The sequence below is a fragment of the Temnothorax curvispinosus genome, unplaced genomic scaffold, assembly GCF_003070985.1.
Source record: "Temnothorax curvispinosus isolate PA1 unplaced genomic scaffold, ASM307098v1 QBEX01001427.1, whole genome shotgun sequence".
Lineage (NCBI taxonomy): Eukaryota > Metazoa > Arthropoda > Insecta > Hymenoptera > Formicidae > Temnothorax > Temnothorax curvispinosus.
In genome coordinates this window covers 103,858-128,953 of record NW_020211207.1, presented here as the reverse complement: position 1 = coordinate 128,953, position 25,096 = coordinate 103,858, and the positions used below count along the sequence as shown (strand labels likewise).

At 42.9% G+C, this 25,096-nt stretch overlaps 6 protein-coding genes across 11 annotated transcripts; 3 read left to right on the top strand and 3 right to left on the bottom strand.

The window, feature by feature from the left end:
- The first annotated feature begins 212 nt into the window (after positions 1-212).
- Positions 213-2,739, top strand: LOC112463401 (pyruvate dehydrogenase [acetyl-transferring]-phosphatase 1, mitochondrial). The gene is made up of 4 exons (XM_025029808.1): positions 213-833; positions 921-1,062; positions 1,398-1,874; positions 1,953-2,739. Exons 1-4 carry the CDS (start codon positions 702-704, stop codon positions 2,633-2,635), a joined length of 1,434 nt encoding a protein of 477 aa, XP_024885576.1. The 5' UTR covers positions 213-701; the 3' UTR covers positions 2,636-2,739.
- On the bottom strand, positions 2,680-6,081 carry LOC112463407 (vacuolar protein sorting-associated protein 4B). The gene is made up of 7 exons (XM_025029817.1): positions 5,954-6,081; positions 5,488-5,570; positions 5,294-5,405; positions 4,554-4,930; positions 4,199-4,466; positions 3,659-4,101; positions 2,680-3,572 (listed from the first exon to the last, which is right to left on the bottom strand). Exons 2-7 carry the CDS (start codon positions 5,506-5,508, stop codon positions 3,471-3,473), a joined length of 1,323 nt encoding a protein of 440 aa, XP_024885585.1. The 5' UTR covers positions 5,509-5,570; positions 5,954-6,081; the 3' UTR covers positions 2,680-3,470.
- A 279-nt stretch (positions 6,082-6,360) lies between these two features.
- Positions 6,361-9,108, top strand: LOC112463416 (ubiquitin-conjugating enzyme E2 G2). Its single transcript, XM_025029825.1, has 4 exons — positions 6,361-6,636; positions 6,736-6,817; positions 7,011-7,129; positions 7,266-9,108. Exons 1-4 carry the CDS (start codon positions 6,582-6,584, stop codon positions 7,523-7,525), a joined length of 516 nt encoding a protein of 171 aa, XP_024885593.1. The 5' UTR covers positions 6,361-6,581; the 3' UTR covers positions 7,526-9,108.
- Positions 9,109-13,975: 4,867 nt separating this feature from the next.
- Positions 13,976-19,148, bottom strand: LOC112463385. 2 transcript variants are annotated; one of them, XM_025029796.1, is made up of 7 exons: positions 18,833-19,148; positions 18,083-18,217; positions 17,808-17,997; positions 16,365-17,623; positions 15,431-16,088; positions 15,171-15,339; positions 13,976-15,080 (listed from the first exon to the last, which is right to left on the bottom strand). In XM_025029796.1, the coding sequence occupies exons 3-7, from the start codon at positions 17,919-17,921 to the stop codon at positions 14,683-14,685; spliced, it is 2,598 nt and encodes an 865-aa protein (XP_024885564.1). In that variant the 5' UTR covers positions 17,922-17,997; positions 18,083-18,217; positions 18,833-19,148; the 3' UTR covers positions 13,976-14,682. The 2 variants fall into 2 exon arrangements, with proteins under 2 accessions (XP_024885564.1, XP_024885571.1); XM_025029803.1 differs by lacking the exon at positions 18,833-19,148 and having other exon boundaries at positions 18,083-18,820.
- A 1,462-nt stretch (positions 19,149-20,610) lies between these two features.
- On the bottom strand, positions 20,611-24,730 carry LOC112463369. Of its 4 annotated transcripts, none has more exons than XM_025029777.1 (4): positions 24,578-24,730; positions 24,270-24,484; positions 23,900-24,066; positions 20,611-20,692 (listed from the first exon to the last, which is right to left on the bottom strand). In XM_025029777.1, the coding sequence occupies exons 1-3, from the start codon at positions 24,661-24,663 to the stop codon at positions 23,900-23,902; spliced, it is 468 nt and encodes a 155-aa protein (XP_024885545.1). In that variant the 5' UTR covers positions 24,664-24,730; the 3' UTR covers positions 20,611-20,692. The 4 variants fall into 4 exon arrangements, with proteins under 4 accessions (XP_024885545.1, XP_024885554.1, XP_024885535.1 ...); XM_025029786.1 differs by lacking the exon at positions 20,611-20,692 and adding an exon at positions 23,347-23,430; XM_025029767.1 differs by lacking the exon at positions 20,611-20,692 and adding an exon at positions 23,523-23,668 and having other exon boundaries at positions 24,578-24,729.
- On the top strand, positions 20,659-23,952 carry LOC112463359 (protein salvador homolog 1-like). 2 transcript variants are annotated; one of them, XM_025029735.1, is made up of 7 exons: positions 20,659-20,780; positions 21,120-21,196; positions 21,912-22,039; positions 22,236-22,469; positions 22,862-23,086; positions 23,160-23,465; positions 23,570-23,952. In XM_025029735.1, exons 1-7 carry the CDS (start codon positions 20,690-20,692, stop codon positions 23,670-23,672), a joined length of 1,164 nt encoding a protein of 387 aa, XP_024885503.1. In that variant the 5' UTR covers positions 20,659-20,689; the 3' UTR covers positions 23,673-23,952. The 2 variants fall into 2 exon arrangements, with proteins under 2 accessions (XP_024885503.1, XP_024885512.1); XM_025029744.1 differs by lacking the exon at positions 20,659-20,780 and having other exon boundaries at positions 21,128-21,196; positions 21,825-22,039.
- Positions 24,731-25,096: the final 366 nt, after the last annotated feature.

Genomic DNA, 25,096 nt, shown 5'->3' with positions numbered 1-25,096 from the left:
AATAAAGGCTTCCGAATCTTAAATTCCGATATTCACTGTCAGCACTGCAAATCTATATTTTACGTCACGTATACTATAGATTTTCAATACTAAAAGTGGCTGACGGTGAATATCGGAATGCAGCCAAAATTTAGCTATTATCTAGCTTTTTTAAAAATATACTTTTTCTTCCTTTCTCGCAACTATTAGCAAACCGCAACACCTATAGGCAACGACCGCCGCGGGGGTCGAAGTTCGCGGCGCGCATGGGTCATGTGATGTTTTGTATGTCCATTCTCGTATGATAAACGCCCGAAGGTCTCGCACGTGTTTACTACTTTACTGCTGATTTTGCGCACGCTGCATCACATATCGTAAAGCGAGCCAACAAACACAAGAAGAAGATATATCGTTAGCGGCAGCTTATAATGTCGCGTAGATCCAAGCTAATATTTTATCTTACGAGTCTTTAGTGGTCTTCAGGCACGTCGATTAACCCCGGAAGAGAGAGAGAATCGTCTCTATTACGTAAATCGCAATATATTAAGGGGTGCAGAGTCCTCGCGCGATATCAAAGTCGAGAAACGCGCTGCTACCCGCGTTTACTTTGCGCGTCTAACCTATAAGAGGTCGAAAATGTGCTGGAAAAGTGGAGGAGAGGAGGAATATTAGCACGAAGGAACGCGGCGACCGGAAGCGCGGCGACCTGTTCCAGGGGTAGGATGGTCTTGCAAAAGATCAGCTATGACTTCGTCAAAGGTTTCCGACACGTGCACGCCAGGACGAGCGAGTCCTGTGGCAACAAGTGCTTCCAACGATTGTACATGGCACTACCGCGGCTCACACCGCAGGAGGTACATTTAAATCAACTTAATCAACGTTTATTTGATCTCTTACTCCACCTATACATCGTGTATACCGTCGTTGTTGTCTGGTTACAGGTAACAAGTGTTTTGCAAGCCAACGAGTACACCAAAGAGTTTTCTGGATCGGGTTCCGTGAAATATTACGACTCTAATCAATTGGCGTCTAATAATCCTATAGAAGATACGAGATCCGAGGCTCAATGTTTGTTAACTAAAGGTACAGAAGCGAAACTAATGGCTAATCTTTGAAATCATCGGCTTTAACGGGCCGCTCAGCCATTAAAGTGAAAGATAATACTAATTATACGGATGTGATTTTGATATCGGGCATTGACATTCACAGGATTCCTTGCTTTTATGCCTCAAACGCATCGTAGGCCAGCATTCATAGTCAGATCTTGTGTATAAGATTGTCTCAAGTCCGTCAGATACTCTGTAGCTAATGAAACGAGTCGTACAGCATCTGAAGATGAAACTGAGACTATCTTAAATATAAGATTTGACTATGAACAGTCTTCGATTATGTTTCTAATTTCTTTTATCTATTTGTAGGTATGTTAATGGGAGTTTTCGATGGCCACGGTGGTGGTGCCTGCGCACAAGTGGTGTCGAAAAGACTGTTTCATTATATATCTGCGTGCCTGTTACCGCCAAAATTGCTGGAGCAATACTTGAATTCTGTTGGCACTGACAGAAGTTTGAACTTGCTCGAAACCTTCAACGATAAGGTAGAATTTGTAGCCGAGATCAGAGATCTTTATCAAACGAGCTTCTTAAGTTTCGTGAGAGACTTGGTGCATTCAGATACCAGGAAGGAATTTCAAATGGAAAAGGCCTTGGAAAGCGCATTTCTCAGACTAGACAACGATTTATCGACCGAGGCTCTGTTGCAATTGAATAAGAAAGATGCTGCGAGGACTCTCGCTGTCGCAATGTCGGGTACGGTAGCCGCTGTGGCGCACATAGACGGCCCCCATCTCCATGTCGCCGGCGTTGGCGACAGTAGGGTCGTCTTGGGAGTGCTCTCAGGTTCGTCGTTGTTTCGTCATTTATTATTTTATCCGATGTTAAAAAGATAAACGTACTGATGAGCCCTGTTTCGTTTAGAAAGCGATGGATGGTCGGCGAAGATGATGACGGTAGAGCACAACGCGGATAACCGTGAGGAAGTGGAGAGGATCTTGTCGGAGCATCCGACGAACGAGAGATCGACTGTGATTAAAATGGAAAGACTGCTCGGGCAATTGGCGCCGCTTCGCTCGCTGGGCGATTTCCGCTACAAGTGGAGTAAAAATATTATGAAGAGGGTCGTGGTGCCGTTCCTCGGCGAGACGGCGATCCCAGCGAATTATCACACGCCGCCCTATCTTACAGCCAATCCGGAGGTCAGATACCACAGGCTCACGCCGAGGGACAAATTTCTCATATTAGCCAGCGACGGACTGTGGGACCTGATTTCGCCGTTGCAAGCAGTGCGCCTGGTAGGCGAGCACATGAGCGGCAAGGTCACGCTCAACCCACTGAGATTACCGCGTAAAAATATGAAATTGTCGGACATAAATGAGATGTTGCTGCAACGCAAGGAGGGCCTGAAGAAGAAGCCCCTCGACGGCAACGCGGCGACGCACTTGCTGAGGAACGCTCTAGGTGGCACGGAATACGGGATAGACCATGCCAAATTGTCGCAATTGTTGACCCTGCCGAGCGAAGTGGTGCGGATATTCCGCGACGACATCACCATAACGGTCGTCTACATGGATTCGGAATTTCTGAGACATTGCCCTCCGTAAATGATGTCGCAATATCTCCACTATTTTTCAATACTGGTGTTATATCAGTATACAGCTTGTTATTTATTTAGTTAACAATAAAAACAATTTACATGAAAACAGTACTCTGAATATCTATAATATGTTATGTATTATGTATGTAGTATGTTACATAACCCTTGTTACTCCGTCGATTTCGGTTAGCGTATTCTGTTTTAAATTTAAATTGGCTGAGAGCGCGACTCGTTTTTTCGACTCCGTGAACGATCCCGCGTTAAAAGCCCACTCTCGAATCGAGACAATCGGATAACGGAATACGCAAGAGTGTTTAAAACTATAATCAAAGGTGATTAGGAAGTAACTATATAAAATCTATGATTTACAATTAATTTGTTAGGTACTTATCACTTAGCGATTATATATAGCGACGCATTAAACACAGAGTTTGCCATATACCTCGTAAATGTATCACCAACACTTTTCCTACTTTGCACTTTATGATAAAAAATTATCTACCTCTTGTCTGACTGCCTGATAAAAGTCGAAGAATTTTTTTATCTCAAAATATGGTTTATTTCATAAGTTATGTATCATTTTCGCTAAGTAAATAAGCGATAAGCTTACGGTACCGGATTGCATTCGCTGTTGCGCTTAAGAAAAAAAAAAAAAAAAAAAAAGTAGAGATTTAAATAAGGAGACGAAGGACAAAAGATCGTTTCCGAGAGAGAATATAACGTATTTATACAGATATTATCAAGCGTGTTATCATAAGAGGAATAAGGCAAGCATGTATAACTAAAAATATTTGTTGAATTATAAATCCATTAACTTAATTGCGAGATATTTCAAGAGTCTCTCAACCCTCTTGACCGAAATCTTCCTTAAATTTCTCTAACTTTGCCAAATCTTCTTCATTCACTGTGGGACGGGTCGTTGCTAGCGATTTCATCATGTCTTTCTGTAATGTGTAATAATATATGTCAGATATTAAAGTATATCCTTCTTGTATACAAGAGAAACAGGAGGAACATCTGTGAACCTTACCATGGTAACTGGTGGCTCGAACAATTTTTCACCATCGACTTCCATCCAATTCATTTCTATAGCAGCCGGATCGCCGGGGGAGCACGGAGTAAGTAAATCGTCGACGATAACGGAAGGATCCCTCGGCAACGGTCCTTTAACGCGCTTAAAGTGTGTAGCCATTTGCACTTGTCGGATCGGCTGCATCAGGGCATCCCGTACAATAATGCTTATATCGGCTCCCGAATAACCGTCGGTGGAAGCCGCCAATGTCTTGAAGTCTTCCTCCGTTAAACAATGTGCCGTATTACCCATGTGGAGCTTGAACATAGCGGCGCGCGCCTGTTTTCCGGGCAACGGAATGTAAATTCTCTTTTCGAATCTTCGTCTGATCGCAGAATCCAAGACCCAAGGTATGTTGGTGGCCCCCAGCACGAGTATATTCTCATTATGGGTCCCTACACCTGTTGTACATATGTAAAAGCATTAGTCCAACTGGATTCGCGATCGTTCTGGCAAAAGCCAGGAGCGCGAGATGGATATTCAATATCAAAAACATACCTTGCATTTGAACTAGAAATTCTGTTTTTATCCTCCTCGCGGACTCTGACTCGTTGTCGGAACGCGACGAACAGAGCGAGTCTATTTCATCGATAAATATTATGCTACGTTCCTTTTGTCGCGCTAATTCGAACAGATTTTTCACAAGCTTCTCCGACTCTCCTAACCACTTGCTTACTAGATCCGACGACGACGCGGCGAAGAAGGTAGCTTGATTAGCTTCCGTCGCTACTGCTTTTGCTAAATATGATTTACCGGTTCCTGGTGGCTAAACGGCAAATTAAAAATATGACAATATATATATTTCATTGACCAAAAATGTACAGTCAAATTTGTCGTACTACAAATTACTTACTCCGAATAACAGAATACCTTTCCAAGGTATGCGCCTCCCGGTAAAGAGATGAGGAAAGTGCATAGGTAGAATAACAGCTTCCTTCAAAGCCTCTATGGCTCCATCGAGACCAATCACATCGCTCCAGTGAACATTTGTGTTTTCGCTCATTATAATGCCTTCCAATTTACTCTGCAGCTTCTTCTTTTCGGGGTCGCTGTCAGTGTCACTGTCACCACTGTCGCTCTTCTTATCCTCGCTCTTGGCATTATCTGCCCCAGCCTTGACCGGCTTTTTCTTGTTCTTCTTCAAGTACTCCTTTAATTTTTCTGCTCTCTCTAAATACTGCATACATTTCGCTCGTATGCTCTCCTTCACCTTGTCTCCCTGCGTCTCGTCTGAAATCCATCGTCAAGCTAATTAGGCTAATTTAAAATACAATTAAATAAGTTGGAAAAGTGTATGTGTGTATATACATATAAATATATGTATATACACAGAAACTAATATAAAACTGTCAAAGATCTAAGCTTGGATCTAAGTATAGCTCTTGATTCTATAATATAATTGCATTCATATACAATTCGTATATAAATTTGTTTTGTTAAGCAAGCAATAAATTATTTTCGTTAAGCTCACAATACTACAACAATGTTTAACTTAATCTTGAAAGGCTCAAATGATTAGATGCTTTGTGTCCGATTTTTGCACGTTCAATGTTCACTTAATACTAAATATTAAAAGCTCTTTACTGGACGTACATTTGATTGCGTGCAAAAAGTATTCGACGCCATGCTCGTACAATCTGAGGGCCTCCTCGTAGTTCTTATTACGATCCTCCTCCGTGGCCTTTGTCACAAGATCTATGGCCTTCTGCAAAATCATCGATCGCTTAGTATAATTCTGTTGCCCGTCTCGCTTCCAAATACAAACGCATTGTTGTCGAACAGCTTACCTGCAGTATCGCCGAAGCCATGCTCTCAGCTCCTTAAGATGTTGTTGAGAAGTCGGGTGCACGACACAGGCCTGTCAAAACCGCTGAAACGATTCGTCAATTAATAACCTTCAAAGCGGAAAACGTCAGAACGTCACTTATCGATGATATCACGACTGGCTACTCCGGTGTCGTCGTAACCATCACCGACGCGATTCTCGACGAGGCATCGACGTCATCGCGACGGATATCTCTCGGTTACGATCGAGCGCGCGGCTTTGACGAACTTTGGCGAACGCGAAATGAACGTTCTCGCCGTGGTGTTGATGCCGTTGGAATTGCCTTTCCTCTCGTTTACGCCTCGTCCTTTCACACGTTCTCCGTAATTACGCGAGACCGAGACCGCGGAGAGAATCGTTCGCGACGACGCCGGAAATAACGTCGCTTAATTATCGTACGGACGTTTCGCGGAACATACGATACGTACGAGTGTTCTTCCTGGAACAATGTTGTCACTGTAAAAATTCAGGATGCCCTTAAACAAGTCCGCAAACTCGCCGTCATTTTGATTTTAGCCTTTCGGACGTTCCCCGTGGAGTGCTCTGTTTTCTCTCTGGAAATCGATGCCGTTTAACCTCGCCTCGCCATTGGCCGTGCAGCGTAGGCGTTTGGTGAAGTTTGGTCCAGGTTCGGTCGGCGCGGAACGAACGGACGAATCGGAGCGCGAGACTGCGCCGCGGCTGGCAAATCTCGTCCCTCGCGAAAATCCCTAGAGCGGCGTTTCGGAACGCGCGACGACTCCGCGCGCCCGGGAGGGACGGAGTTTCGGAACGCGGCTTCGCGGCGTCACGTGGCAGGCGCGCGGTGGGGAGAGCGGCGCATGCGCGGCGCAGCCGTGGGTTTTAGGTTAGGAGAAAACAGCTGATTCTCGGATCTACACGGTGGAGTGGAGTGGAATTGTGGAGAAAAGGTCGTTCGGGGTCATCGAATTGATTCCGACGATCCTGGCCGTCACGGCCGCTCTCCGGGGTCAGCCTTGAGGGGGGGGACCTCGCGGCAGGGGAAGCCGCCCGTCGACCTGGACGTCTCGCAACCGACCGACGGATCACCCCCGCATGATCAAAACGATGGCTGGCTCGGCACTCAGACGACTGATGGCGGAGTACAAACGTGAGAATCGTGACTTTCCGATCTTCCGCGCCGTCGATCGCGGCGAGAAAGATTTTTGCTCGCAGAGTCAGTAATGCCTGCACTATGACGATCTTGCAGAGCTAACCTTGAACCCGCCGGAAGGCATCATCGCCGGCCCGATTAACGAGGAGAACTTCTTCGAATGGGAGGCCCTCATCACGTAGGTCTTCCCTCGTTCTTTCCTTTCCGGGAAACTTCCACTGTCGACTTCTCTGCCCGCGTCGTACATAGTTTTTTTTATCTCACTGTTCTTCGCGCATGGATTAGTTGAACATTCATATTTAATGCTGAATAAACAACACTTGTGTAGGCTCTCTCGCAAATTTTTCAATATAAGTCGGTGGAATTTTTAGCGGGCCAGAGGGGACGTGCTTTGAAGGTGGCATATTTCCAGCAAAGTTAATTTTCCCTCCGGATTATCCATTGAGCCCTCCGAAGATGCAGTTCACCTGCGAGATGTTTCATCCCAACAGTAAGATATTGCTATTATCAAGCATATGAGATAAGATGTATTTCGGTTATCAAAAATTATCGGTTGTGTAGCAACATTGAGATTTCTGTCGGTTAACTTTGTCAATTGAAATCGCATCTTTTCTCCTTTCGTCTAGTCTACGCGGATGGAAGAGTCTGCATAAGCATACTGCACGCGCCTGGTGACGATCCGATGGGTTACGAAAGCAGCGCGGAAAGGTGGAGCCCGGTGCAGAGCGTGGAGAAGATACTGTTGAGCGTAGTAAGTATGCTGGCCGAGCCGAACGACGAGAGCGGCGCGAATGTGGATGCCGCCAAAATGTGGAGGGAAGATCGCAAGGAATTCGAGAGGATAGCGCAAAAGCTAGTGAGAAAGACCTTGGGTATTCCACCTTAAAATAGAATCCGTCTGCTAAAAGGGAAAAGGGAACGACGGTTACTGTTACTCTCATCAGTCAACGGCATTCCTGTAGGAAAACAATAAATTTTTTATCTGAGCAGTAAACACAAATCCCTTGTGCGCGAATAATTCTTGTTCCACCGGTTATTCGCACGAAAATATATTATTTTTATTTTGTAAATTTTATCCTTACAAAGGGACGAAACTTTGATCCTTGACGATGCGAGAATTCGGGGCGTTGTTTTAATCTCAAAAAATGTTTATTTTCAACATTGCAGTACAAACATGGGTAATCAAATACATACGCGATTATCTCATACGCTTACATATACCATGTCACTGTGACAAACCGATAACGAAGGACAGGATTCGTTTCTTGTGTTCGGGTGCGTGATTGACGTTAAGTATATATATATATATTAGTTATTTAAAATTATCAACTGATCCCACAAATTTACCCTACGGCGATGTTAAAGTAATTATCACATTCGCATATGGTGTTACATTATTCGCATGTAAATGTATATCGGCGAAAACGCATTATCAACTAATGTGTTTTAATTTAATATTCGGAGGAGCTGGAATACAGATTAAATAAATATATTTGTAATATTTTACAAAGGTGTGTGTGTGTAATGAAAAACGAGCAGAGTAGTGGTTCTTTCACTGAAAGATCGGATTTTAGAAGACTCGCAAAACATTGTCGGAACAAAACGGCGATAAACTGAATTGCTCTCACGCAGTCAGTTATCTTACTTCTTTTTTTATTTTTTATTTTTTTTTACATTTACGGAATCGCGGGAGTGCCGGATCGAGAGATCCGTCGGCACTCGATCCTGATAGAAATCCCGGAACGTGTATTGCCGCGTCGTATTTACAAAATTAAGAAGTCCGCAGCAAGATTGATTATCGTGCACATTCCCGCTCTGATAACAATCGAACTTGGTGACAAAGACGTGCCAGGGTGTCCCGCTTAAAGCGTCCCAGTCCGAGTAACCGAACGATTGATGTGAGAAAATTTTCGTTTAATTCTACGAACAATTGGGTCAAAATTCCTTTTGAATCGAAATCGTTTCCCGAAAGAATTCTGGAGCATTTTTTTTCCTTTGCATCATTAGTGTCTCTCCGCAGATATGGCTCCGAGTTGCTTTACGCAAAACACCCTGTAATTAGACTAGAAGGAATAAATTAGTACACACCTCGTCGCGTATACAGTAGATGATCTTTGCGATCGAATTGCCAGGTATGATTTCAAGGATCAGACAAGTTCATGCTTCGAAACCGTCAGCTCTCTTTATCGAGCATATTTATTTATTCACTCATTAAGCTTTATCGATGCCCAGCCATGTCTAAGTAACATGAATAAACACCGAAAAGAATATGTGGCCAATTTGGCAGGGCTCGAAATATCCAAAGAAAATTCAAAGATTCTCATTACTTTCATTCAATGTTTTAAAAAGTGAACCTGTTTGTTCCTCACATTCAGACCTCTGCAATTTGTTCCTTCTCGCTCTCTCCCCCTTTTTTTTTTGCTTGGATTAAAACATCAGTAAGAATAAATACAAGATTTCGCACGTGAATTGGTATTTTATTAATAAACAATACTGAAGTCCAACTGAAAAATGCAGTATTTGTGACTAGCATTCGGCAATTATAATGTAAATAATAAGGTTTTAATATACCTGTTTCGTACAGCCGAAGTACAACATCTTGTACGTCTCTCTCTTTTTTCTTTAAAATCCTAGGACACTATCTGCGTATACATCTCTGAGACACGTATGTTTCTATTGGTCTTTTCTGATCCCTGAAGATTTCAACTTTTGAAAACTTTCCGAAAGCCACGATTTCCTAAAATTTTAAAGTTACGGCAACATTTTAGTTAAGAAAGTTAAGTCAACAAGTAAATTTTCGCGCGTTCTTTTTCTCATTTTCGGAGAATACATGCCTCGGAGAAGCATACGATTATAAACAACTGTGGGAAAGAAAAGTTAGCTTTCTAGAGTTAATCCTCGGTTGTCATATCTATTTTTTCGAACACGTTTGTTAATTTGACCTCAACTAAATTTTCAAGCAGCTGCTGTTCGAAAACTAACAATTTAAATGGATCGCAAAAAATTCTAGAATCAAGTTTAAACATTGTAGAATGTGTATTCTCATTATAAAAAATTAACTTTGAGTGGCATCATGTTAAAAAAAATCCTTTAAAAAATGTAAGTTCTGGAAAAAATCATAACTTTCATTTTTCAATGTTTTTTGCTCAAAATTTTGCACAAGACTCTTTAAGATATGTTACTTAAAAAATGGGGTGACCCCATGTGACAACCGAGGGTTAATCTTAATTCTTTGATCCCTTTTCTTACATATAAATCCCTAAATAATTTCTGTGCCAAATTTCGCGAATACGTGTCCGTCCTAGAAACACAAATTCACAAAATAATCGCGTGAAGGTCTTTGCACGCGAATTAAATTACGTATTTAACACCGAACGAAAATACACAGATGTTGTACTCTGGGTACAGCTGCATACTTTGGCATACGAGAGAGGATTGCATTTTACATTCTGTGCCAAGCGATGGTAACGCCGATCGATGTTCGAATCTCTCATCGGGAATCTCGATCGGGCCTCCGAAATGAAAATCCGCCACATTTTTTTTTTCACAACCAGGATCGGAAGCTTCATTTCACATGCAAGGTATCACGCCGATAACGCGCTTTAAAAGGATTCATTGCTCGAGCCAGTCGGAAAATCGAGAGCAAAGTACGCAACAGTGCCGGGACAGGTCTGTATATGAACGCTCGATTCGTTTTAAACGTTCGCTGCGTTTCGCTGTGACGCGAGACGGATCTAACATCGTGTGGCCGTCCGTTTATCAGTAATATCACATTTTGCTAGAAGAAGTGTACATTCAAAAGCAATCGCTCCTTACGGCGCCGCGCGTGCTCGCGCGCGCGACGACGACGAAAATGTTACAAATATACAAAAACGTTTGACACATACACTTCCCGTCGCCTAATCACGCAATCGACAATCGGACAGACGGAGACTTGAGCTACCTTTTTTTTAACGAGCCTCCCTCGGCCTGTGAACGTGCCGTATTTTTTTTTCCGCTAAACTCGAGTTTCGTTATTTCGCTCTTAGAATCACGTTCGATTATTTTAGAAAATGTCACGCTTCCGTATTGCGCTTGGCAATACGCCCGATTTATTATATTTAGCTACGACACGCCGCAGCCTTGGAAGCCGCTTCCGCTTGGCGCAGAACGCTACGTTTCTCTTACAATTAATTCTTAGAGCCGGTTGCATCAACTGTAGCTAACGAAAGCGTCGATTAATATTATACAATAATTAATTATCTGCAATAATTAAATAAACTTTCATTCTCTCTCTTATCTACAATATTATTGGCTAGGACTATGATTTACAAGAGAGTTAATCAATCAAGGTACAACTAAATCTCAGAGGCGATTGCACTAACGTTAGCGCTATAATCGGGAATTTTAACGTGAATTAATTTAAACCGATTTAAATTAAATTAACTCGATTAATTAAGTTGACTTAGATTGAAACAAGACTAATTGAAACTTAATTAAATCGAATTTAATTTAAATCAATTCAGGTCAACTAAGTTAACTAAACTTAAAATTAATATAAGTTAACGCAGTTAATAAAAAATTTGTCTCTTAATTCGCTACTACCTAGGATTATCATCTGCCGTCGCGTCAATTAATTAAGCCTGTTAATGCAACTGACCCTTAAAACAATAATCTTATTAAATAAGACGCTCACGCTCCCTTACAACTAGAATTTCCTTGTAGTTGAAATCACACGCCTGTCGTGTGTGTATGTGTATTTCTGTGTTGTGTGTGTGTGTGTGTGTATGTATGATGTGTGCAACTTATGCCGATTTAAATACGCTCGTTATAAAACCTTACTAGTTCTGCTCTATATACGTATACCTCCCTCTGTGACTGTGAGGTATTGTGGTACCATTATTAACTATACGCACATGCCTTACAAACCCCACGCAGGACTCGCACAGTCCCCCTGGACGATCTCGTTAATATTAATAGTAATCGTATTGCAAAATCTACCTTGGTGGATTACTGGGTACAAAATTTGTCCGTGTATACATGTCTGTTTGCGCGCGCGCGCGTGCGCGCGTGTGTGTGTGTGTGTGTTATTTGTGTGCGCGTACTGTGTCCTGCGAATTTATCAAAGCGCAAAAAACGGAGTTTCAAGCGACACACTTCCTAGACAAACGTAATTCACGTTTCACTTGTACCTCGAGGTAACACATCAGTCAACGAACCACTCCTCGATATCGACGAACGTTGAAAGAATGAGAAAGGGGGATCTATGGTATCAACGGATGTATCTTCACGATTTTCGCCTACAAATTGCAACAGGAAGTTCTCCTTCGGAAGATCTACAGCAATACTAATGCCACGTTGTTAAGCTCTAGGGAACATTGAAATATGAAAATTGGTCGGAATGAGTATCTACTTCGAGAAAGCTTGCAGAGAAAGTTTGTGTCACTTTTTTTTTATAATAATTTTCAAAAGTGTAATTAATAAGTTCGTAAAATAAAATCGTATATACAATCGAAATTAAAAGGATATAATATAAAGATATAGATGGAACTGCGGTATCATTTAGAATCCGATTAATTTCGATGAACGTTATTGCACTGACGCTGCTTTGTCAAACTTGTTTGAGCAGAAAAATAAACGCGCGATCATTCTAATCGCGCACGAAAATGAAGAATATAAATTCCGCATAGCACCAGTCACTAATGTTTCACACTACTTGCCTTTCTATCAACTAAATGTTAATTAGTTTTAAATTGATTACTTAAACGAACGCGAAATCATGCAACATTCGAATTGCGCATTGCGACTTTAGCTACCCTTTATATATTGCCGGAATTTCCCTTGGTTATATATACTTGTAAGAGTTTTTTTTACAATCGAGATAACTTTCAATGGTTTCGCGTAATCGATTCGTAAAAGAAAAATGCAACAATTTCCACAAAATGTGATTCGCATTACATTCCCATGCTTTCAGCTTGTCGATTTGATCTTCTAGCAATCTAAATCAACTAAATCGACAAAGCTCCGAATTATAAGAATATTCTATCTACTATCGAGTTTAACAGGAAGCACGGCTGCAACGAATAAAACGCTAAATATAATCTTCAACGAAATGCCAATGTCAATTTGCATAAATCTCAACGGAAAATGGCAAGTATGGCACGCAAAAAGTTTCCATCCGACCACTGCGTGTGTCTCTCTCTCTCTCTCCCTCCCTCTCCTCAATATATACGCGTTTGTGTATATTTATATATGTACTTATACGTGTATAAATGGATATTTTGTGCGTGGTTTATGTCACATGTAATCTTGCCATTCGTTATAGTCGATAAGAAGGAACTGAACTGGAAAGAGACTATACAGAATTTGTTTACGCTCAGCTCGGGTCGCGCGTCTCCTCTTTTTCTCTTTGCCTCTAAAGTTGTACTGCATAAATTAACAACAGAGATGTGATCGTCAAGTAATATTTGATAAGGGATCAAGAAATGATTTCGTCGCGAATCTCTTCTCAGTTAACCGCTCCAGTTAATAACTGTAGGCCCGCAAACAGTTTTACATTTAGCTGCGATGCAAGCTGCACAGAATCGCGTTTATTTTCTCGAGGAAAGAAAACTATGTTATCTCAAGAAGTCTCGTGTCAGCGTAATACATACATAGATTGTTGCGATATGCAATATCGCGACTTCTGTTGAAACAGAATGAAATCGATTCCTTTCCCTCGACAATCAAATCAGGTAACTTGAGACGACCATAACTTGCAGCTCTAGATATATGGTGCACACGGAAATTTCTCTATATATTCATCTACTTTCAAGTTTAATCACAATACTCACTTTACGAATCGATACGCCGTAAATCGTCGAAGTCAAAATCACAAGCGCAAAATCATTAACCGTACGTCACATCGTCGACGATAACAAAAATTCAATTAAGTCACGAATTAAACTCCGGCATGTAAACGAAAATTTAATTCGATCGTCGAATTTCCGCACATTAACGGATAATTCAATTAAGCTACTAATTAAATTCTTTTAAACAACAAAGATAGATCATATATTGCCAGTGACGATTAACCAACAGATTGATTAAATCGACTTAACTGGCGACAAATATAAATCATCGTTCTGACAATTCGACCATAGGTTTTGGTCCTTCTAAAATTGATATAATTTTGAAACATAGATATATCTATCAATTCGAGGAGTATATTTCTTCCATGGCGTAAGCACTCACTAAGAAGGGATTTTTAGAAATTCGAGCCTTAACGGGGTGAAAAGGGGTAAAAACGTGTTTTCACGGATTCCTCAATATCTCTTAGGCCCGATGAGATTTCGACTTGGTTTTTGCTTACAAAGGTTACCCATTTCAAGATTTTATCCTAATCAACCCCTAAAGGGACATATCTAAATTCGGAGGTGAATTATAGAATCCTTTGCGAATACCGTAGCGAAGCACGGGTGTATCAAGCTAGTATATAAAAGCTTCAAAATTACATCAATTTTAAAAGGACCAAAAAACCCATGATCGAAATGTCTTAACAATTAATCTGACCAAAACCAATGGTCAAATTGTCAGGACGATGATTTATATTTGTCGTCAGTTAAGTCGATTTAATGAATCTGTTGGTAAATTCCTTTATCCAGAACTTCATTCAGTAGCAAATGTTGAATTTTTGTATGTTAATGTTAACATGTATTTAATTAAGCTAAGAAATTGAGTTCTTATTCACTGACATAAACTCAATCAAGTAAAGATAAATTTTTACATGTAAACAACAAAATTAATTGAAGTTACGAAATTAATTTCTACGCGTCAGTAACATAACATTTTAATACAGATGAAATCCCGTATTATCTCCAGCCGGAATTTAATTCAGCGACCTTTTAAATTTTTGCATCGTCGGCTGAGTCTGAATCAAACGGCGATGTAAATTTTTACATGTTGCGAATAGTTAATTAAACCGTGAATTAAATTTGCGTTAACGCCGCGGGCGACGCTCGGCGCAAGAGTCTCTTTGCACAGAGAGCGGAGCGGAGGAAGAGGGAAAAGTCATACGGCTATACCTCACGAGAGACCCTGCGGCGTGAAGCAGATCTTCTCCAGTTCGCCAGTCGACGAGCTGACCGGCGATTCGGCCCGGTCGTCCTGTTCGGCCGCCAGCTGCTCGCTGTAATAATGGGGCGTGCTGAGATAGTCGATGAGCCGCCGGGGTAACGGTAAGGTCGGGATCAAGTCCCTGCGCACCATCTTCAGGATGACGAACCTGCACGTGTGCTGCAGGCTCTGTACCTGTTTGAAGCGCGACACCGGGTGAAGCAGCTGTACCCGCATCGGGCCCAAAACCGGCCGCCGGTGCAGGAAGAAGAGATAGCGACCGCTGCGCGAGTGCTCGACCGCGTTCTCGATAAAGTCAACGATAGTGTGCGACTTGAACTTCGTGCAGCTGCCGAAGCTAAAATTACCTGCGTGCCGAAAGAAATGCATTTAAAGCGTACAGTTTCGTTTGATGCGTTTCGTTGAGAATCTTGTACACACGGTGCGATAGAACTTACCCTGATCGTGTTCTATCCTTACGTGTCGCACACAACTGTTGAGTCTGAATGACAAGGAAAAAATGTAATGATCGTCACTGCTGTCCCGCACAATGAACGAGCCGTCCGGTTCGTTGGATAGTATCTTCTCCGCCGCTTCGCCGGATATAGGTCCCCAATACCATCCGTACTGTTTCAGAAAATGAAAATGTATCACAGATACTCTTTGTAACTCTTTCCCGTATCAAAAACTGATGAAAAGAACAATAAAATTTACATACATCCTTCACTTTCTCGATACTAGCTGCAAAATCCATACTCGTGTCCTCCGTGGCGTCTTCTTCTGGTCGCACGACAGGCGGCGGAACTTGCTGCTGTACCGAGCTCGGTGACTCGCACTTGGGCGCCATTGCCGTAAGAGCCTCCTCCGCCTGCTCTACACCTACTTGACTATTACTCTTGGGCAGAGGTGGCAAAGCGCGCTTGAAGAACGGCAGTTTCTGCGCGGACGGCTCTACCTCAGACGGAGCGGTGTTGTTGTTATTCGTGTGCTGATCGGAGTCAACACCCTCCTCCTCCTCGACAATCTCTCCCTGCACGATGCTGTTCCGTTTCTCCACAAAGTGGTCCGGGGAACCCAGTCGTCGAAATCGGAAGATATTACAGAGCGTCTGCTTGAGATTCAGCGAGAAATTACGCTGACTCTTCTTCATCTTCTCCCGCTCGGACTCGCTCTTCTCTTTGTGCGACTCGTCGCGCGCTTTCTTGTGCCTGATGCCGACAAACGCGTTCCTCTTGTGCTTCTTTACATTATTGGAGTTATTGTTGTTATGATTGTTATTATTATTGTTGTGGTGATGGATCATCAGGCCGTTACTAGTGCTCTTGTTGGACACCGGCGTGTCCGTGGACGAGTCCGTATGCGCGTTACTGTTATACCTATTATTAGACAGCATAAGATATTATTAGATTATTATTACAGCCAATTTGACAGTAGCCAAGAACATTTTTGATATCTCTTTCTTTTGGTATCTAAAGATACTATCTCTCTTGATATCTAAAGAGATTGTTTCCTTCTATTTACCTTCGATATTTAAACTTGATATATAAAAGGTAAATAAAAGAAAACAATCTGGAATATAAAAGCTCATTACTTCTGAAAAAAAAAGACGTTCTTTCGCCGCCTATCTTATCGATAAAAGTTATCACCCTTACCTATTATTATTATTTACACTGAGAGCCTTAGGCGTCGCGGCGAGATGCACCGGCGTGTGGCCCAGCAAAGGAGCCTTGTCCCGTTTGATCTTATTCTCGCTGGAATCGCTCGAGCTCGAGTACAACGTCTGTAGATACTGTCGCACCTCGTGCAGGGTCATGTGGATCGGCTCGCCGATGTTATGTGCATGTCCGTTCGACGCTCTGACACCGTGACGACCGGAAGTACCCGGCACGCTGTGTCGTTTACCGCCACCACTAGCACTACCACTACCGCCGCCGGCGCCGGCGCCGGCACCACCGCCGTTGCCACCGCCGCTAATACCACCATTACCGCTTGCGCCACCGACACCAGGATTGCCCTCGTTGCAGCACACATCGGCCAGCAAACGCTGAGATTTAATGACATGCGTGATGGCACGGGATTTGCCGCAATAATGACGCGCCTGCTGGATGTGCGCTTCCAACTCGCTCTGCGAACTCGCAGAAACGTTCCGCCGTCTCTTGCGATGATGCCGGTGCCGTTTAGGCCGCTGTGGCGTTCGCAGATCGTGTAGCGGCCGCACCACGTCGATTGGCACTGTGTAAATGTCTGAATCAAAGGGTACGTTGTACATGTCACTAATCTCACTTGTGGTCAACACATCGTGCGACATCGCGGATGTAATGAAGCTGCTGTCGTCAGCCTTGTGGCCGAGCCCGGTGGTGTTGATGGAATTGTGCGAGCTGGACAGTCGCGAGGAGGCCAGCGAGCAGCGCGAGTTCGGCCGGTTCAGCGTATTGTACGGAGTAATGGTGATAGTGGCAGCGCCCTGGCACACCGGTGGCGTCATTAGATCCCACATGCGTTTAGGATTGGTCTGCTGGGACCGGGCCACCACCGAAACCGGAATCGTAACTGGCGCGATCCTCCCTTCCGGCCAGGAGATGCGGCAAGAGATCGCTAGCCCCTCCTCCATCATCGACTGCACCAGGTTCTCGGCGTAGTCGTCGATCCAGCGCGGCGTTCGGCGTCTCATCAATCGCGCGTAGTTCAGAATCGGCACTGACGAGGACTCCGAGTCTGGCGGCGACGGACTGTCCTGAAATTCCGGCGGCGGCTTGATCGCCACGTCGACCACCTCGACCTCCAACTTGCCGTCCGCGTCACCCCAGCCCGGGCCCTTCTTCAGGGTGTTGAAATTCTCGCCGCACATGCCGTCCGAATAATCGAAAGAATCTTGCGATAGAGACTTGCTCTCTATGTCGCTCTCCTGCATCTGAAAGAGATTTCATTTCAGAGATCATCAGGTGTACATTGGTGGACAACGATTCGTTAAGGTAAGGGGGGGAAATAGAAGCACAATGGTGCTTCTAGGCCTCTATCTTTCCCCCTTACCTTAGGAAACGAATTGTTGTACGCGCATCGAATCTTTAATTGAAGGTCAAAGGAAATCGTCCTACCTCCATCGCAAGATGTGCCCTAACGGAATCGCTGGATATCGAACCCCCCAGGCCACTGCTACCAAGATCACTGAGAGGCCCAGCGCTTAGCGAACATGATGGCGGGGAGTCCATCTCAGATTCCGTTTGCCTCAGCTGTGCACTGGAAAGTCTACAGTAGCCAGAACTTTTGATATTTCCATGACACCCCCTAAAATTAAATAGGACGACTGTGTCAATGTCTTTTTCTCATTTAAAATACCTCTATGGGTAATCAATGCTGCAGATTGTCTAACCTGAGAAAAAGTATTACAGGCAATGTACGACTGCCTCACAAACTCCATATTCGTGCGTTCGCTTGTACTTTGCGCATGGTCCATTATGAGTGAGAAACTGCAATGATAAGTTCCAGAGCGACGCAGTTGACAATGCTGAAACAATAACATGATAGCGCAATCTGAGTTCCACGTAGGGCAACGTAAGCAGGAAGGATGAGTCACGATATCATTAAAATGACAACAACTACAGATATGAGTCACAAAGATCAATTCTGCCATTCCTTTCATCCACGATCAAAGACACTCTGGATCTTGAGGCTGATCCATTCAAGAATTACTAAGATACTCGCGCGTAGTCTTCCGAAAAAAGGGGAAAAGTGGAAGAAAGAATATCGGAGCTTTCTCTCGGATGAATTACGAAAGATCTTCCCACGACGTCGCTTGACAGTCAATCAAATCCGCTCGACAACGGCGAGGGTCGATTCTCATCGCGCGTTAAATTCGCTGAATACGTAAACCTCCTCGCGAATCTCATCGACGTCGGGGAAGCGGCCAGGGGAACAGGGTGCCCCGGGTGCCCCCTTCGAGCCGCCGCTAAACGCACGATGACAGATCGGCCGGAGGGGGGGAGACATCTCGAAGCAGCGCCCGGCGAGGGGGACAGGTTGACGTCGCACGTCGCTCGGGAGGACGTCCGGGGGACGTGGTCGCGCGATGAGCTCGACGAAAGCGGGAGAGGCGAATGGACGACGACGCCGCGGCGCTTACCCTTCTCGCGTTAAATCGGCCGCGGGGCACTCGCGATCCGGGCCACCGTCACCACCTCCTCCTCCTCCTCCTCCACCACCTCCTCTTCCTCTTCCTCCTCCTCGTCGTCGTCGTCGTCGTCGTCGTCGTCGCGGGGGCACGCCGTTCATGATCGCCGCATGACGCGCGCGGTGCCCACGCCGGGACCCAATCGATATTCCGTAAGACAACGCGTAGCAGCCTCACGTTTCGCCTCGCAGTCCTCGCACCATGTTCGGCTCTCGGTCCGGTTCGCCGCGTTCCGCGCCTAGCGTCACGCCTAGCCAATCGGCGCTGCCAACCTCGCCGTCCTCGCCGCGCGCGCGACCGCCTTGCGCGCGTAGTACTACGAGCTGCGGGACGAGGGGGGGGACGAGCGTCGTGAATGCGCCCCTCGCACGTGAAGTTGCACCAATTGCGAGCGCACACGGGACGTGTGCGCGCGTCATATTTAAAATCCATGCCCGTGACTGTGTGCGGCATAGTAAACGTATACATATATATGTATACATATATATACGGAGGGGTAAAACCCATAGTGGTGTAAATCAAATTTTTTTGAAATATTGACTCGTGTGCATAGATGCAATTTATATATTGTATAGATTGCATCTATGCATACGAGTCAATGGCCCATATTTCGAACACATTTTTATCGATAAATGCGCGCATTTAGCATATAGTTTACGTCACATATACTATAGAATTTATTTAGTAATAAATAATGCGCATATAGGTCAATGTCTTGAAAAATTTGACTTACACTGTGGCTTTTACCTCTCCGTATATACATACATACATGTACAGTACAGCAAGAGAGGACTCATGATAATGATAAATTAAATTTCGAAATTGCAACGTTTGGATTTACGACCGATCTATAATCACTTTTCCCACATACCATCTTTCTTCCGATATTTACTTTCCGAATTTTAAACTTTCGTGACTCGGAATTCAACTGAAATTTCTAGAAATTCTTGAAACCGCGATCTTTATTTATCTGATTATTAGAATATTCTTCTGATACTTTGAAAAATCGGTTTTTGAAAATTCGAATCTTTCCGCGATTTGTACGCGCTACTTTACCAACTCGTTAAAATAACACACGCGACTTTATCGATCAGCAAAGCGTTTATTACTTTACCGACCGACAGATCCTTCAATCCGCAAAAATTCAAATACTTTAAAAAATCTGCAGTAAATTTTGATGATCAAATTCCAGATGGTTTTCGCACTCAAACTAAAAGATGTTCGTACAAATTTCCGCTGCAACGAAATCAACTGGTCGCTCGGAGATGTTCGCAGATGTTAATACCGGAACTGCGGTATTAACAAAATAAATAAGTCAAAAAATATTTCAGATATATATTATAATAACACACATGTTATAATGTAGAATATTTTAGTTTTAATTTAATCTAAAAAATTTGTAACTTAAAATTAATATACATATAAACGTGAAAATCTCCCACCGGAGATATTTTTCCCTCCCTTTCCTATCACAGTCTTCCGAGTGAACCGTGCCTGTCGACGACGACGACGACAAACCTTGAATAACTTCAGGGGGGGTCGCGCGAGATGCGACATTTCCGAGTACTCGAAAAGGGTTAGACAACGGGCGATGTAATTTCTCTGTTTCTCGTTACTCCTCATTGCCGCGTACCTCGTTCTTTCCTTCTTAAACCACACCCGCGGACCCATCCGCGTCGAATGTCGCGACTCGCAGCGCGCCCGATAGGTTAAGTCGCTTCGGTGTTGTGTGACGTTTGAGACGTTTCTATTCTCCGATTTGACGTTGCTGTATCCTGTATCTCGCTGCTGACAAGCCCGACGCGCAGCATGCTGTCAAAAAAGAACAAAGATCTGAGAACGATCAAGGAAGGGGTGGTCGGCAAATACGTGAAGAAGGAGACGCCACCCGAGATGCCGAGTATGTATCTCGGAATTTACTCCTTTCTACTCTTCTCTCTTTCTCCCTCTCCCTTTGAATGTAAAAAAGGGCATTCTTAAGACAATTTTCACGTACTACACATTTGTCGTTAGATGTCACTTATATCTTGCAATTAACTTAATTATACTTCAGACTCTCACAAATTTTCTTTCGTTTTCATGTATCTTTTTTTTTATATTAGCAAACTAGTACATTTTTAATGATACGTATTTAAAAGACAAAGTCCATCCCTTCATTCTTTTTCGCTCATACTATCTAACACTGTACCTACTTTACGGTCGAAATATATATTATACAATTTGCATTACTTGTATTTAGTTATCAACGTGTGGACGACAGAGCCGAACAAGAGGCAGAGACGGCGTAACAATCATCCGATGATACCGAATTCTACGGTAAAAATTGTATTGCATATAAGCACATGATATATTGCGTTACGCAATATTCCCTAGCATATATATATATATATATGTATAATATTGAATATTATTGAAGTTTTCCAGTATTAAATACTCATATTATAAACGCATATTATTCAAAAAGTAATTTTTTGTCCCTGTTGTAAGTAGATCTTTTTTAATTTATATTTAATTAATACTAATTTAATTTATTGTAATATGCTGCGAAGCTATTATATTATACATATAATATTATATGTATATTATATATAATATTGAATATTATTGAAGGTTGCCAGTATTAAATTATAAGCTCTCATATTATTTCATTTTTTGTCCCTATCTCAATACAAGATCTTTAATTTATACTTAATTAATACTAATTTAATTTAGTACAATATGCTGCCAAGATTACTGTTTCCTGTAATGGTGCGTTGTCAAAAGAATGTTTTTGTCGGTCTACAAGCTGCTAAGAACACAAAATTATATAAAATAATGGATATATCCTTGCGCAAAACATAAATTCCAATTTTAACAACGAATCCAATAAGAATACGAATTACGCCCATCAATTTTCCCATTCGACGAAAAAAGTTTTATACGCTATCTCGTAATTCCCAAGCAGCAGTGTGTCCTGGCCAAGAATCATTGAAACATGTAAGAAGACGTCTGAAGATTTTTGATTTTTATCGATGCTTCTCTCGTGTCATAGTCCATTTCTCCGCAACCTAGTATGGTGCAAAAGTTCGGAAATCTGAAAACCACGACCAGCGCCGTCGGTCTGGGCAGCCATGAGGGAAAGTACACGCCAAACAGTTCCGTTCCCAACTTAGCTCAAAGGTCAATAATAGATTTTACGTTTAATTTGGTCTTACGAAATGACACTTCATAACTGTAACATACTGTTAAGCGACAATATTTTAAAAGTAAAGCTACAGAGACGTTTAAGAGAACGAAAGGGAACTTTACCCAGAAGAACACACGTCGTGATTTATATATTTCCTCCGATTACAATCCTCTTTTGTTTTCACGATAGATTTGCCAGCCTTTCCGTTAATACCGGAATGAACGACAGCATGTTTTCGAGAACCGCGACACCCGTGTACCATCCCGAACTATCGCCCGCAATGTCGCACACTTATATGAATCAATACGCTGGATCCGAGTACCACCTGGACAGGGTCCAGACACCGCAGATGCCTTACATGCCTTTCGACGTCGATTCTGGTTACGAGGACTACAATCACTCCGTTTATCGTCACAATGCCGGGTACGAGAGTAATTTTTCCACAGTTTTCGTATTAATTACGAATTATTATACTACCTACTTTTTATACTACACAAATTGCTTACGTGATTATTGAAGCTTCAAGTTGCATGACGTACAAATAACGTTCTGCTATTAAGAGAAAGTTACTATAGTAATTTACAGCGTATTTTTATCTCATTTCATTGCATTTCAAAACTTCATCAGTAGTATTTTAACTAAAAAGTCTACAAGAATCACGATTTATTAAAGGATTAAAAGCCAGTGTAGCTAAAGTGTTGAAGTTACATATTGAAACTGATACAATTTTCATTCCACGATTACGAATACACGTAAAAATCATTTCTGTGTCTTACGCTCGTCGAAAATATAATCGTTTCAATTTTCGGTTAAAGCTACAGTAGGTGCTATTCGGAGAGATCGAGTTCTCGGAGTGAACAGCAGCAGGACGAGTTGCCTTTGCCGCCCGGGTGGTCGGTCGACTTCACGCTTCGCGGCCGAAAGTACTACATCGACCACAATACCAAGACCACGCACTGGTCGCATCCGCTCGAGAAGGAAGGTCTGCCAACGGGATGGGAAAGAATTGAGTCTCCCGAATACGGCGTTTATTACGTCAAGTGAGTGAACTCGGGAGAGGACTTCAGGCAGGCCGTCGCGATGAAAGCATCTCTTGCCTTTCTCCTCTTTCAGCCACATCACGCGCCAGGCGCAGTACGAACACCCGTGTTACCCGCACGAGATGCAAGCGGTGCGGGTCGTGTCGCCACCGCGGCACACCCACTTTCACTCTCACAGCGTCCTGGTGCCGGCCAATCCTTATCTCAACGAGGAGATACCGCACTGGCTGTACGTCTACAGCAGAGCCTCGATAGCCTTGGATCGCAAGCTGCGTTGGGAACTGTTCCGCTTGCCCGAGTTGGACTGCTTCAACGCCATGCTCACCAGGCTGTACAAGCAGGAGCTGGAGGAGGTTGTGATGCGTTACGAAGAGTATAGGTGAGGAATGAGATTTGAAATAAGAATCCTCTCGATCAATATCATCCTAGACTCAAATGTAACAAACATAACACTTTATATTTTTGCATATCTGTCTCCTACAGATCGGCGTTGCTATGCGAGATGGAACAGAGACTGAAGGAATTGAATCCGGAATCTGGCGGGTCCAACGTTGGCGCTATTGCCTTACGGAGATCTCTTCCCTGAGAGAGAGAGAGAGGTCTGCCGAACCAATCAATTGTTATATATATTGTACGTTTATCTCTTGAGTGACCGAGGAAAAAGTTTCTCCCAGGCGTTACACTGAGTGATTGATAGCTCTGTATTTTGTACACGTATAGATAGTATAAAGCCCAACGAAATTTATCTCTTTTTGATAATACATATTATATGACGCTACACGAGAGAAATAATAAATAATAATTAAGTGTTACCTAATTCTCGTCCGTCTTTGGACTTTCACCCTCCTTGGTTTCTCTCTCTATCTGCTCAAGCTTGGCCTTGTACGCGATATCGAAATCATTGGTAAGCGTCAGGCCCGATATCTGATACACGTGCATAGTGGTATGAGGTATAGGACTCAAGAGCCCAATAGCCATCCCTGTGGGTAAAAACAGATGTTCCGTCGTTCTCCTTGACAAAGATTCAAGATCAACAGTCGACAAGACCTAAGGCCTGTTCTTTTTAAATAAACTTCTTGCACGGTTTTTCTTTCTTCTTTTTCTCGTCACGTTGGAGAGAAAAAGAGAAAAGGATCAACTGTGTAAGGAGCTCGGCTAAAGAAGAAGAGGCTTCTAGACTTACTTCGTTCGTGGGCGTCTTCTGGCATCTCCCTTTTCATGATCACGTAGAAAGCGAGGCCGAAACAATGCCATCCAACGACAGCATAAAATATCGAAAGCCTTCGCCTAAGTTGTATGGCATCTTGCTTGGTTCTTACTTTAAAAAACCGTTCCAAGAAAGGTCTTATCATTTTTTTTTTTTTAGGTTTACGCGCGAGACCAGGGATGTCACATAACCTATAAAAGGGACGAGAGAATCAATCGTATGATCTGCAAGAGAATACGCGTATGCGCTTTATATCGCTTTGAGATTATCAGCAAGACAATTACAAAAGACGGAATATGAATTGTCGATAATGATACTCGGTTCGAGGGATGAACGGGGGATGAATGCGACGAGTGGTCGAACCGAACATACGTCCGACTCTTCGATCACCCGTATCTACACTCGAGAACGTTTTTATACACTTGACGACGACCGTTTCATTTATTTCCGAGTCAAACGTAGAGATATTCATGCATTGTGAGTGTTGGAAAAAAAATGCGCCGGAAAAGTTTAAAAATTGATAAAAACAATTTGAGAAATGAAGAATAAGGGGGAGGGTGCAGTTGCGAAATGTCAGGGTAAAACTATTATATCTTTTCTTTGTTCCTTTTTCTCATTGCTGAATTAACATATTTGAATAATTGTTTTTTTTTCTTACACGACTGGCTACATTTTGGTCGATGCTTAATTCCTTCTAAATAAGCTCGCTTTGAATTTTAATTATGGTTTAAAAAAAGAATTAGGTTTTTTTGCAACTTAATTTAATCTGCCGTATCTTTTAATAATTTTTTTTTTAATCGTAC

Excerpts from the sequence above, each read along its gene's own strand:
- LOC112463401 (XM_025029808.1), top strand. The coding sequence starts at position 702 with ATGGTCTTGCAAAAGATCAGCTATGACTTCGTCAAAGGTTTCCGACAC. Across the intron at positions 834-920 it reads CGCGGCTCACACCGCAGGAG|GTAACAAGTGTTTTGCAAGC; the intron begins GTACATTTAAAT and ends GTCTGGTTACAG. Across the intron at positions 1,875-1,952 it reads CGTCTTGGGAGTGCTCTCAG|AAAGCGATGGATGGTCGGCG; the intron begins GTTCGTCGTTGT and ends TGTTTCGTTTAG.
- LOC112463407 (XM_025029817.1), bottom strand. The coding sequence starts at position 5,508 with ATGGCTTCGGCGATACTGCAG. Across the intron at positions 4,467-4,553 it reads AAGGTATTCTGTTATTCGGA|CCACCAGGAACCGGTAAATC; the intron begins GTAAGTAATTTG and ends TTTGCCGTTTAG. Across the intron at positions 3,573-3,658 it reads TCGAGCCACCAGTTACCATG|AAAGACATGATGAAATCGCT; the intron begins GTAAGGTTCACA and ends TACACATTACAG.
- LOC112463416 (XM_025029825.1), top strand. The coding sequence starts at position 6,582 with ATGATCAAAACGATGGCTGGCTCGGCACTCAGACGACTGATGGCGGAG. Across the intron at positions 6,637-6,735 it reads ACTGATGGCGGAGTACAAAC|AGCTAACCTTGAACCCGCCG; the intron begins GTGAGAATCGTG and ends ACGATCTTGCAG. Across the intron at positions 6,818-7,010 it reads GAATGGGAGGCCCTCATCAC|CGGGCCAGAGGGGACGTGCT; the intron begins GTAGGTCTTCCC and ends TGGAATTTTTAG.
- LOC112463385 (XM_025029796.1), bottom strand. The coding sequence starts at position 17,921 with ATGGACTCCCCGCCATCATGTTCGCTAAGCGCTGGGCCTCTCAGTGAT. Across the intron at positions 17,624-17,807 it reads GGGCACATCTTGCGATGGAG|ATGCAGGAGAGCGACATAGA; the intron begins GTAGGACGATTT and ends AATCTCTTTCAG. Across the intron at positions 15,340-15,430 it reads GTATCGAGAAAGTGAAGGAT|TACGGATGGTATTGGGGACC; the intron begins GTATGTAAATTT and ends TTTCTGAAACAG.
- LOC112463359 (XM_025029735.1), top strand. The coding sequence starts at position 20,690 with ATGCTGTCAAAAAAGAACAAAGATCTGAGAACGATCAAGGAAGGGGTG. Across the intron at positions 22,040-22,235 it reads GTTCCCAACTTAGCTCAAAG|ATTTGCCAGCCTTTCCGTTA; the intron begins GTCAATAATAGA and ends TTTTCACGATAG. Across the intron at positions 23,466-23,569 it reads ATGCGTTACGAAGAGTATAG|ATCGGCGTTGCTATGCGAGA; the intron begins GTGAGGAATGAG and ends TGTCTCCTACAG.
- LOC112463369 (XM_025029777.1), bottom strand. The coding sequence starts at position 24,663 with ATGTTCGGTTCGACCACTCGTCGCATTCATCCCCCGTTCATCCCTCGA. Across the intron at positions 24,485-24,577 it reads CAATTCATATTCCGTCTTTT|GTTATGTGACATCCCTGGTC; the intron begins GTAATTGTCTTG and ends TCCCTTTTATAG. Across the intron at positions 24,067-24,269 it reads AGAAGACGCCCACGAACGAA|GGATGGCTATTGGGCTCTTG; the intron begins GTAAGTCTAGAA and ends TTTTACCCACAG.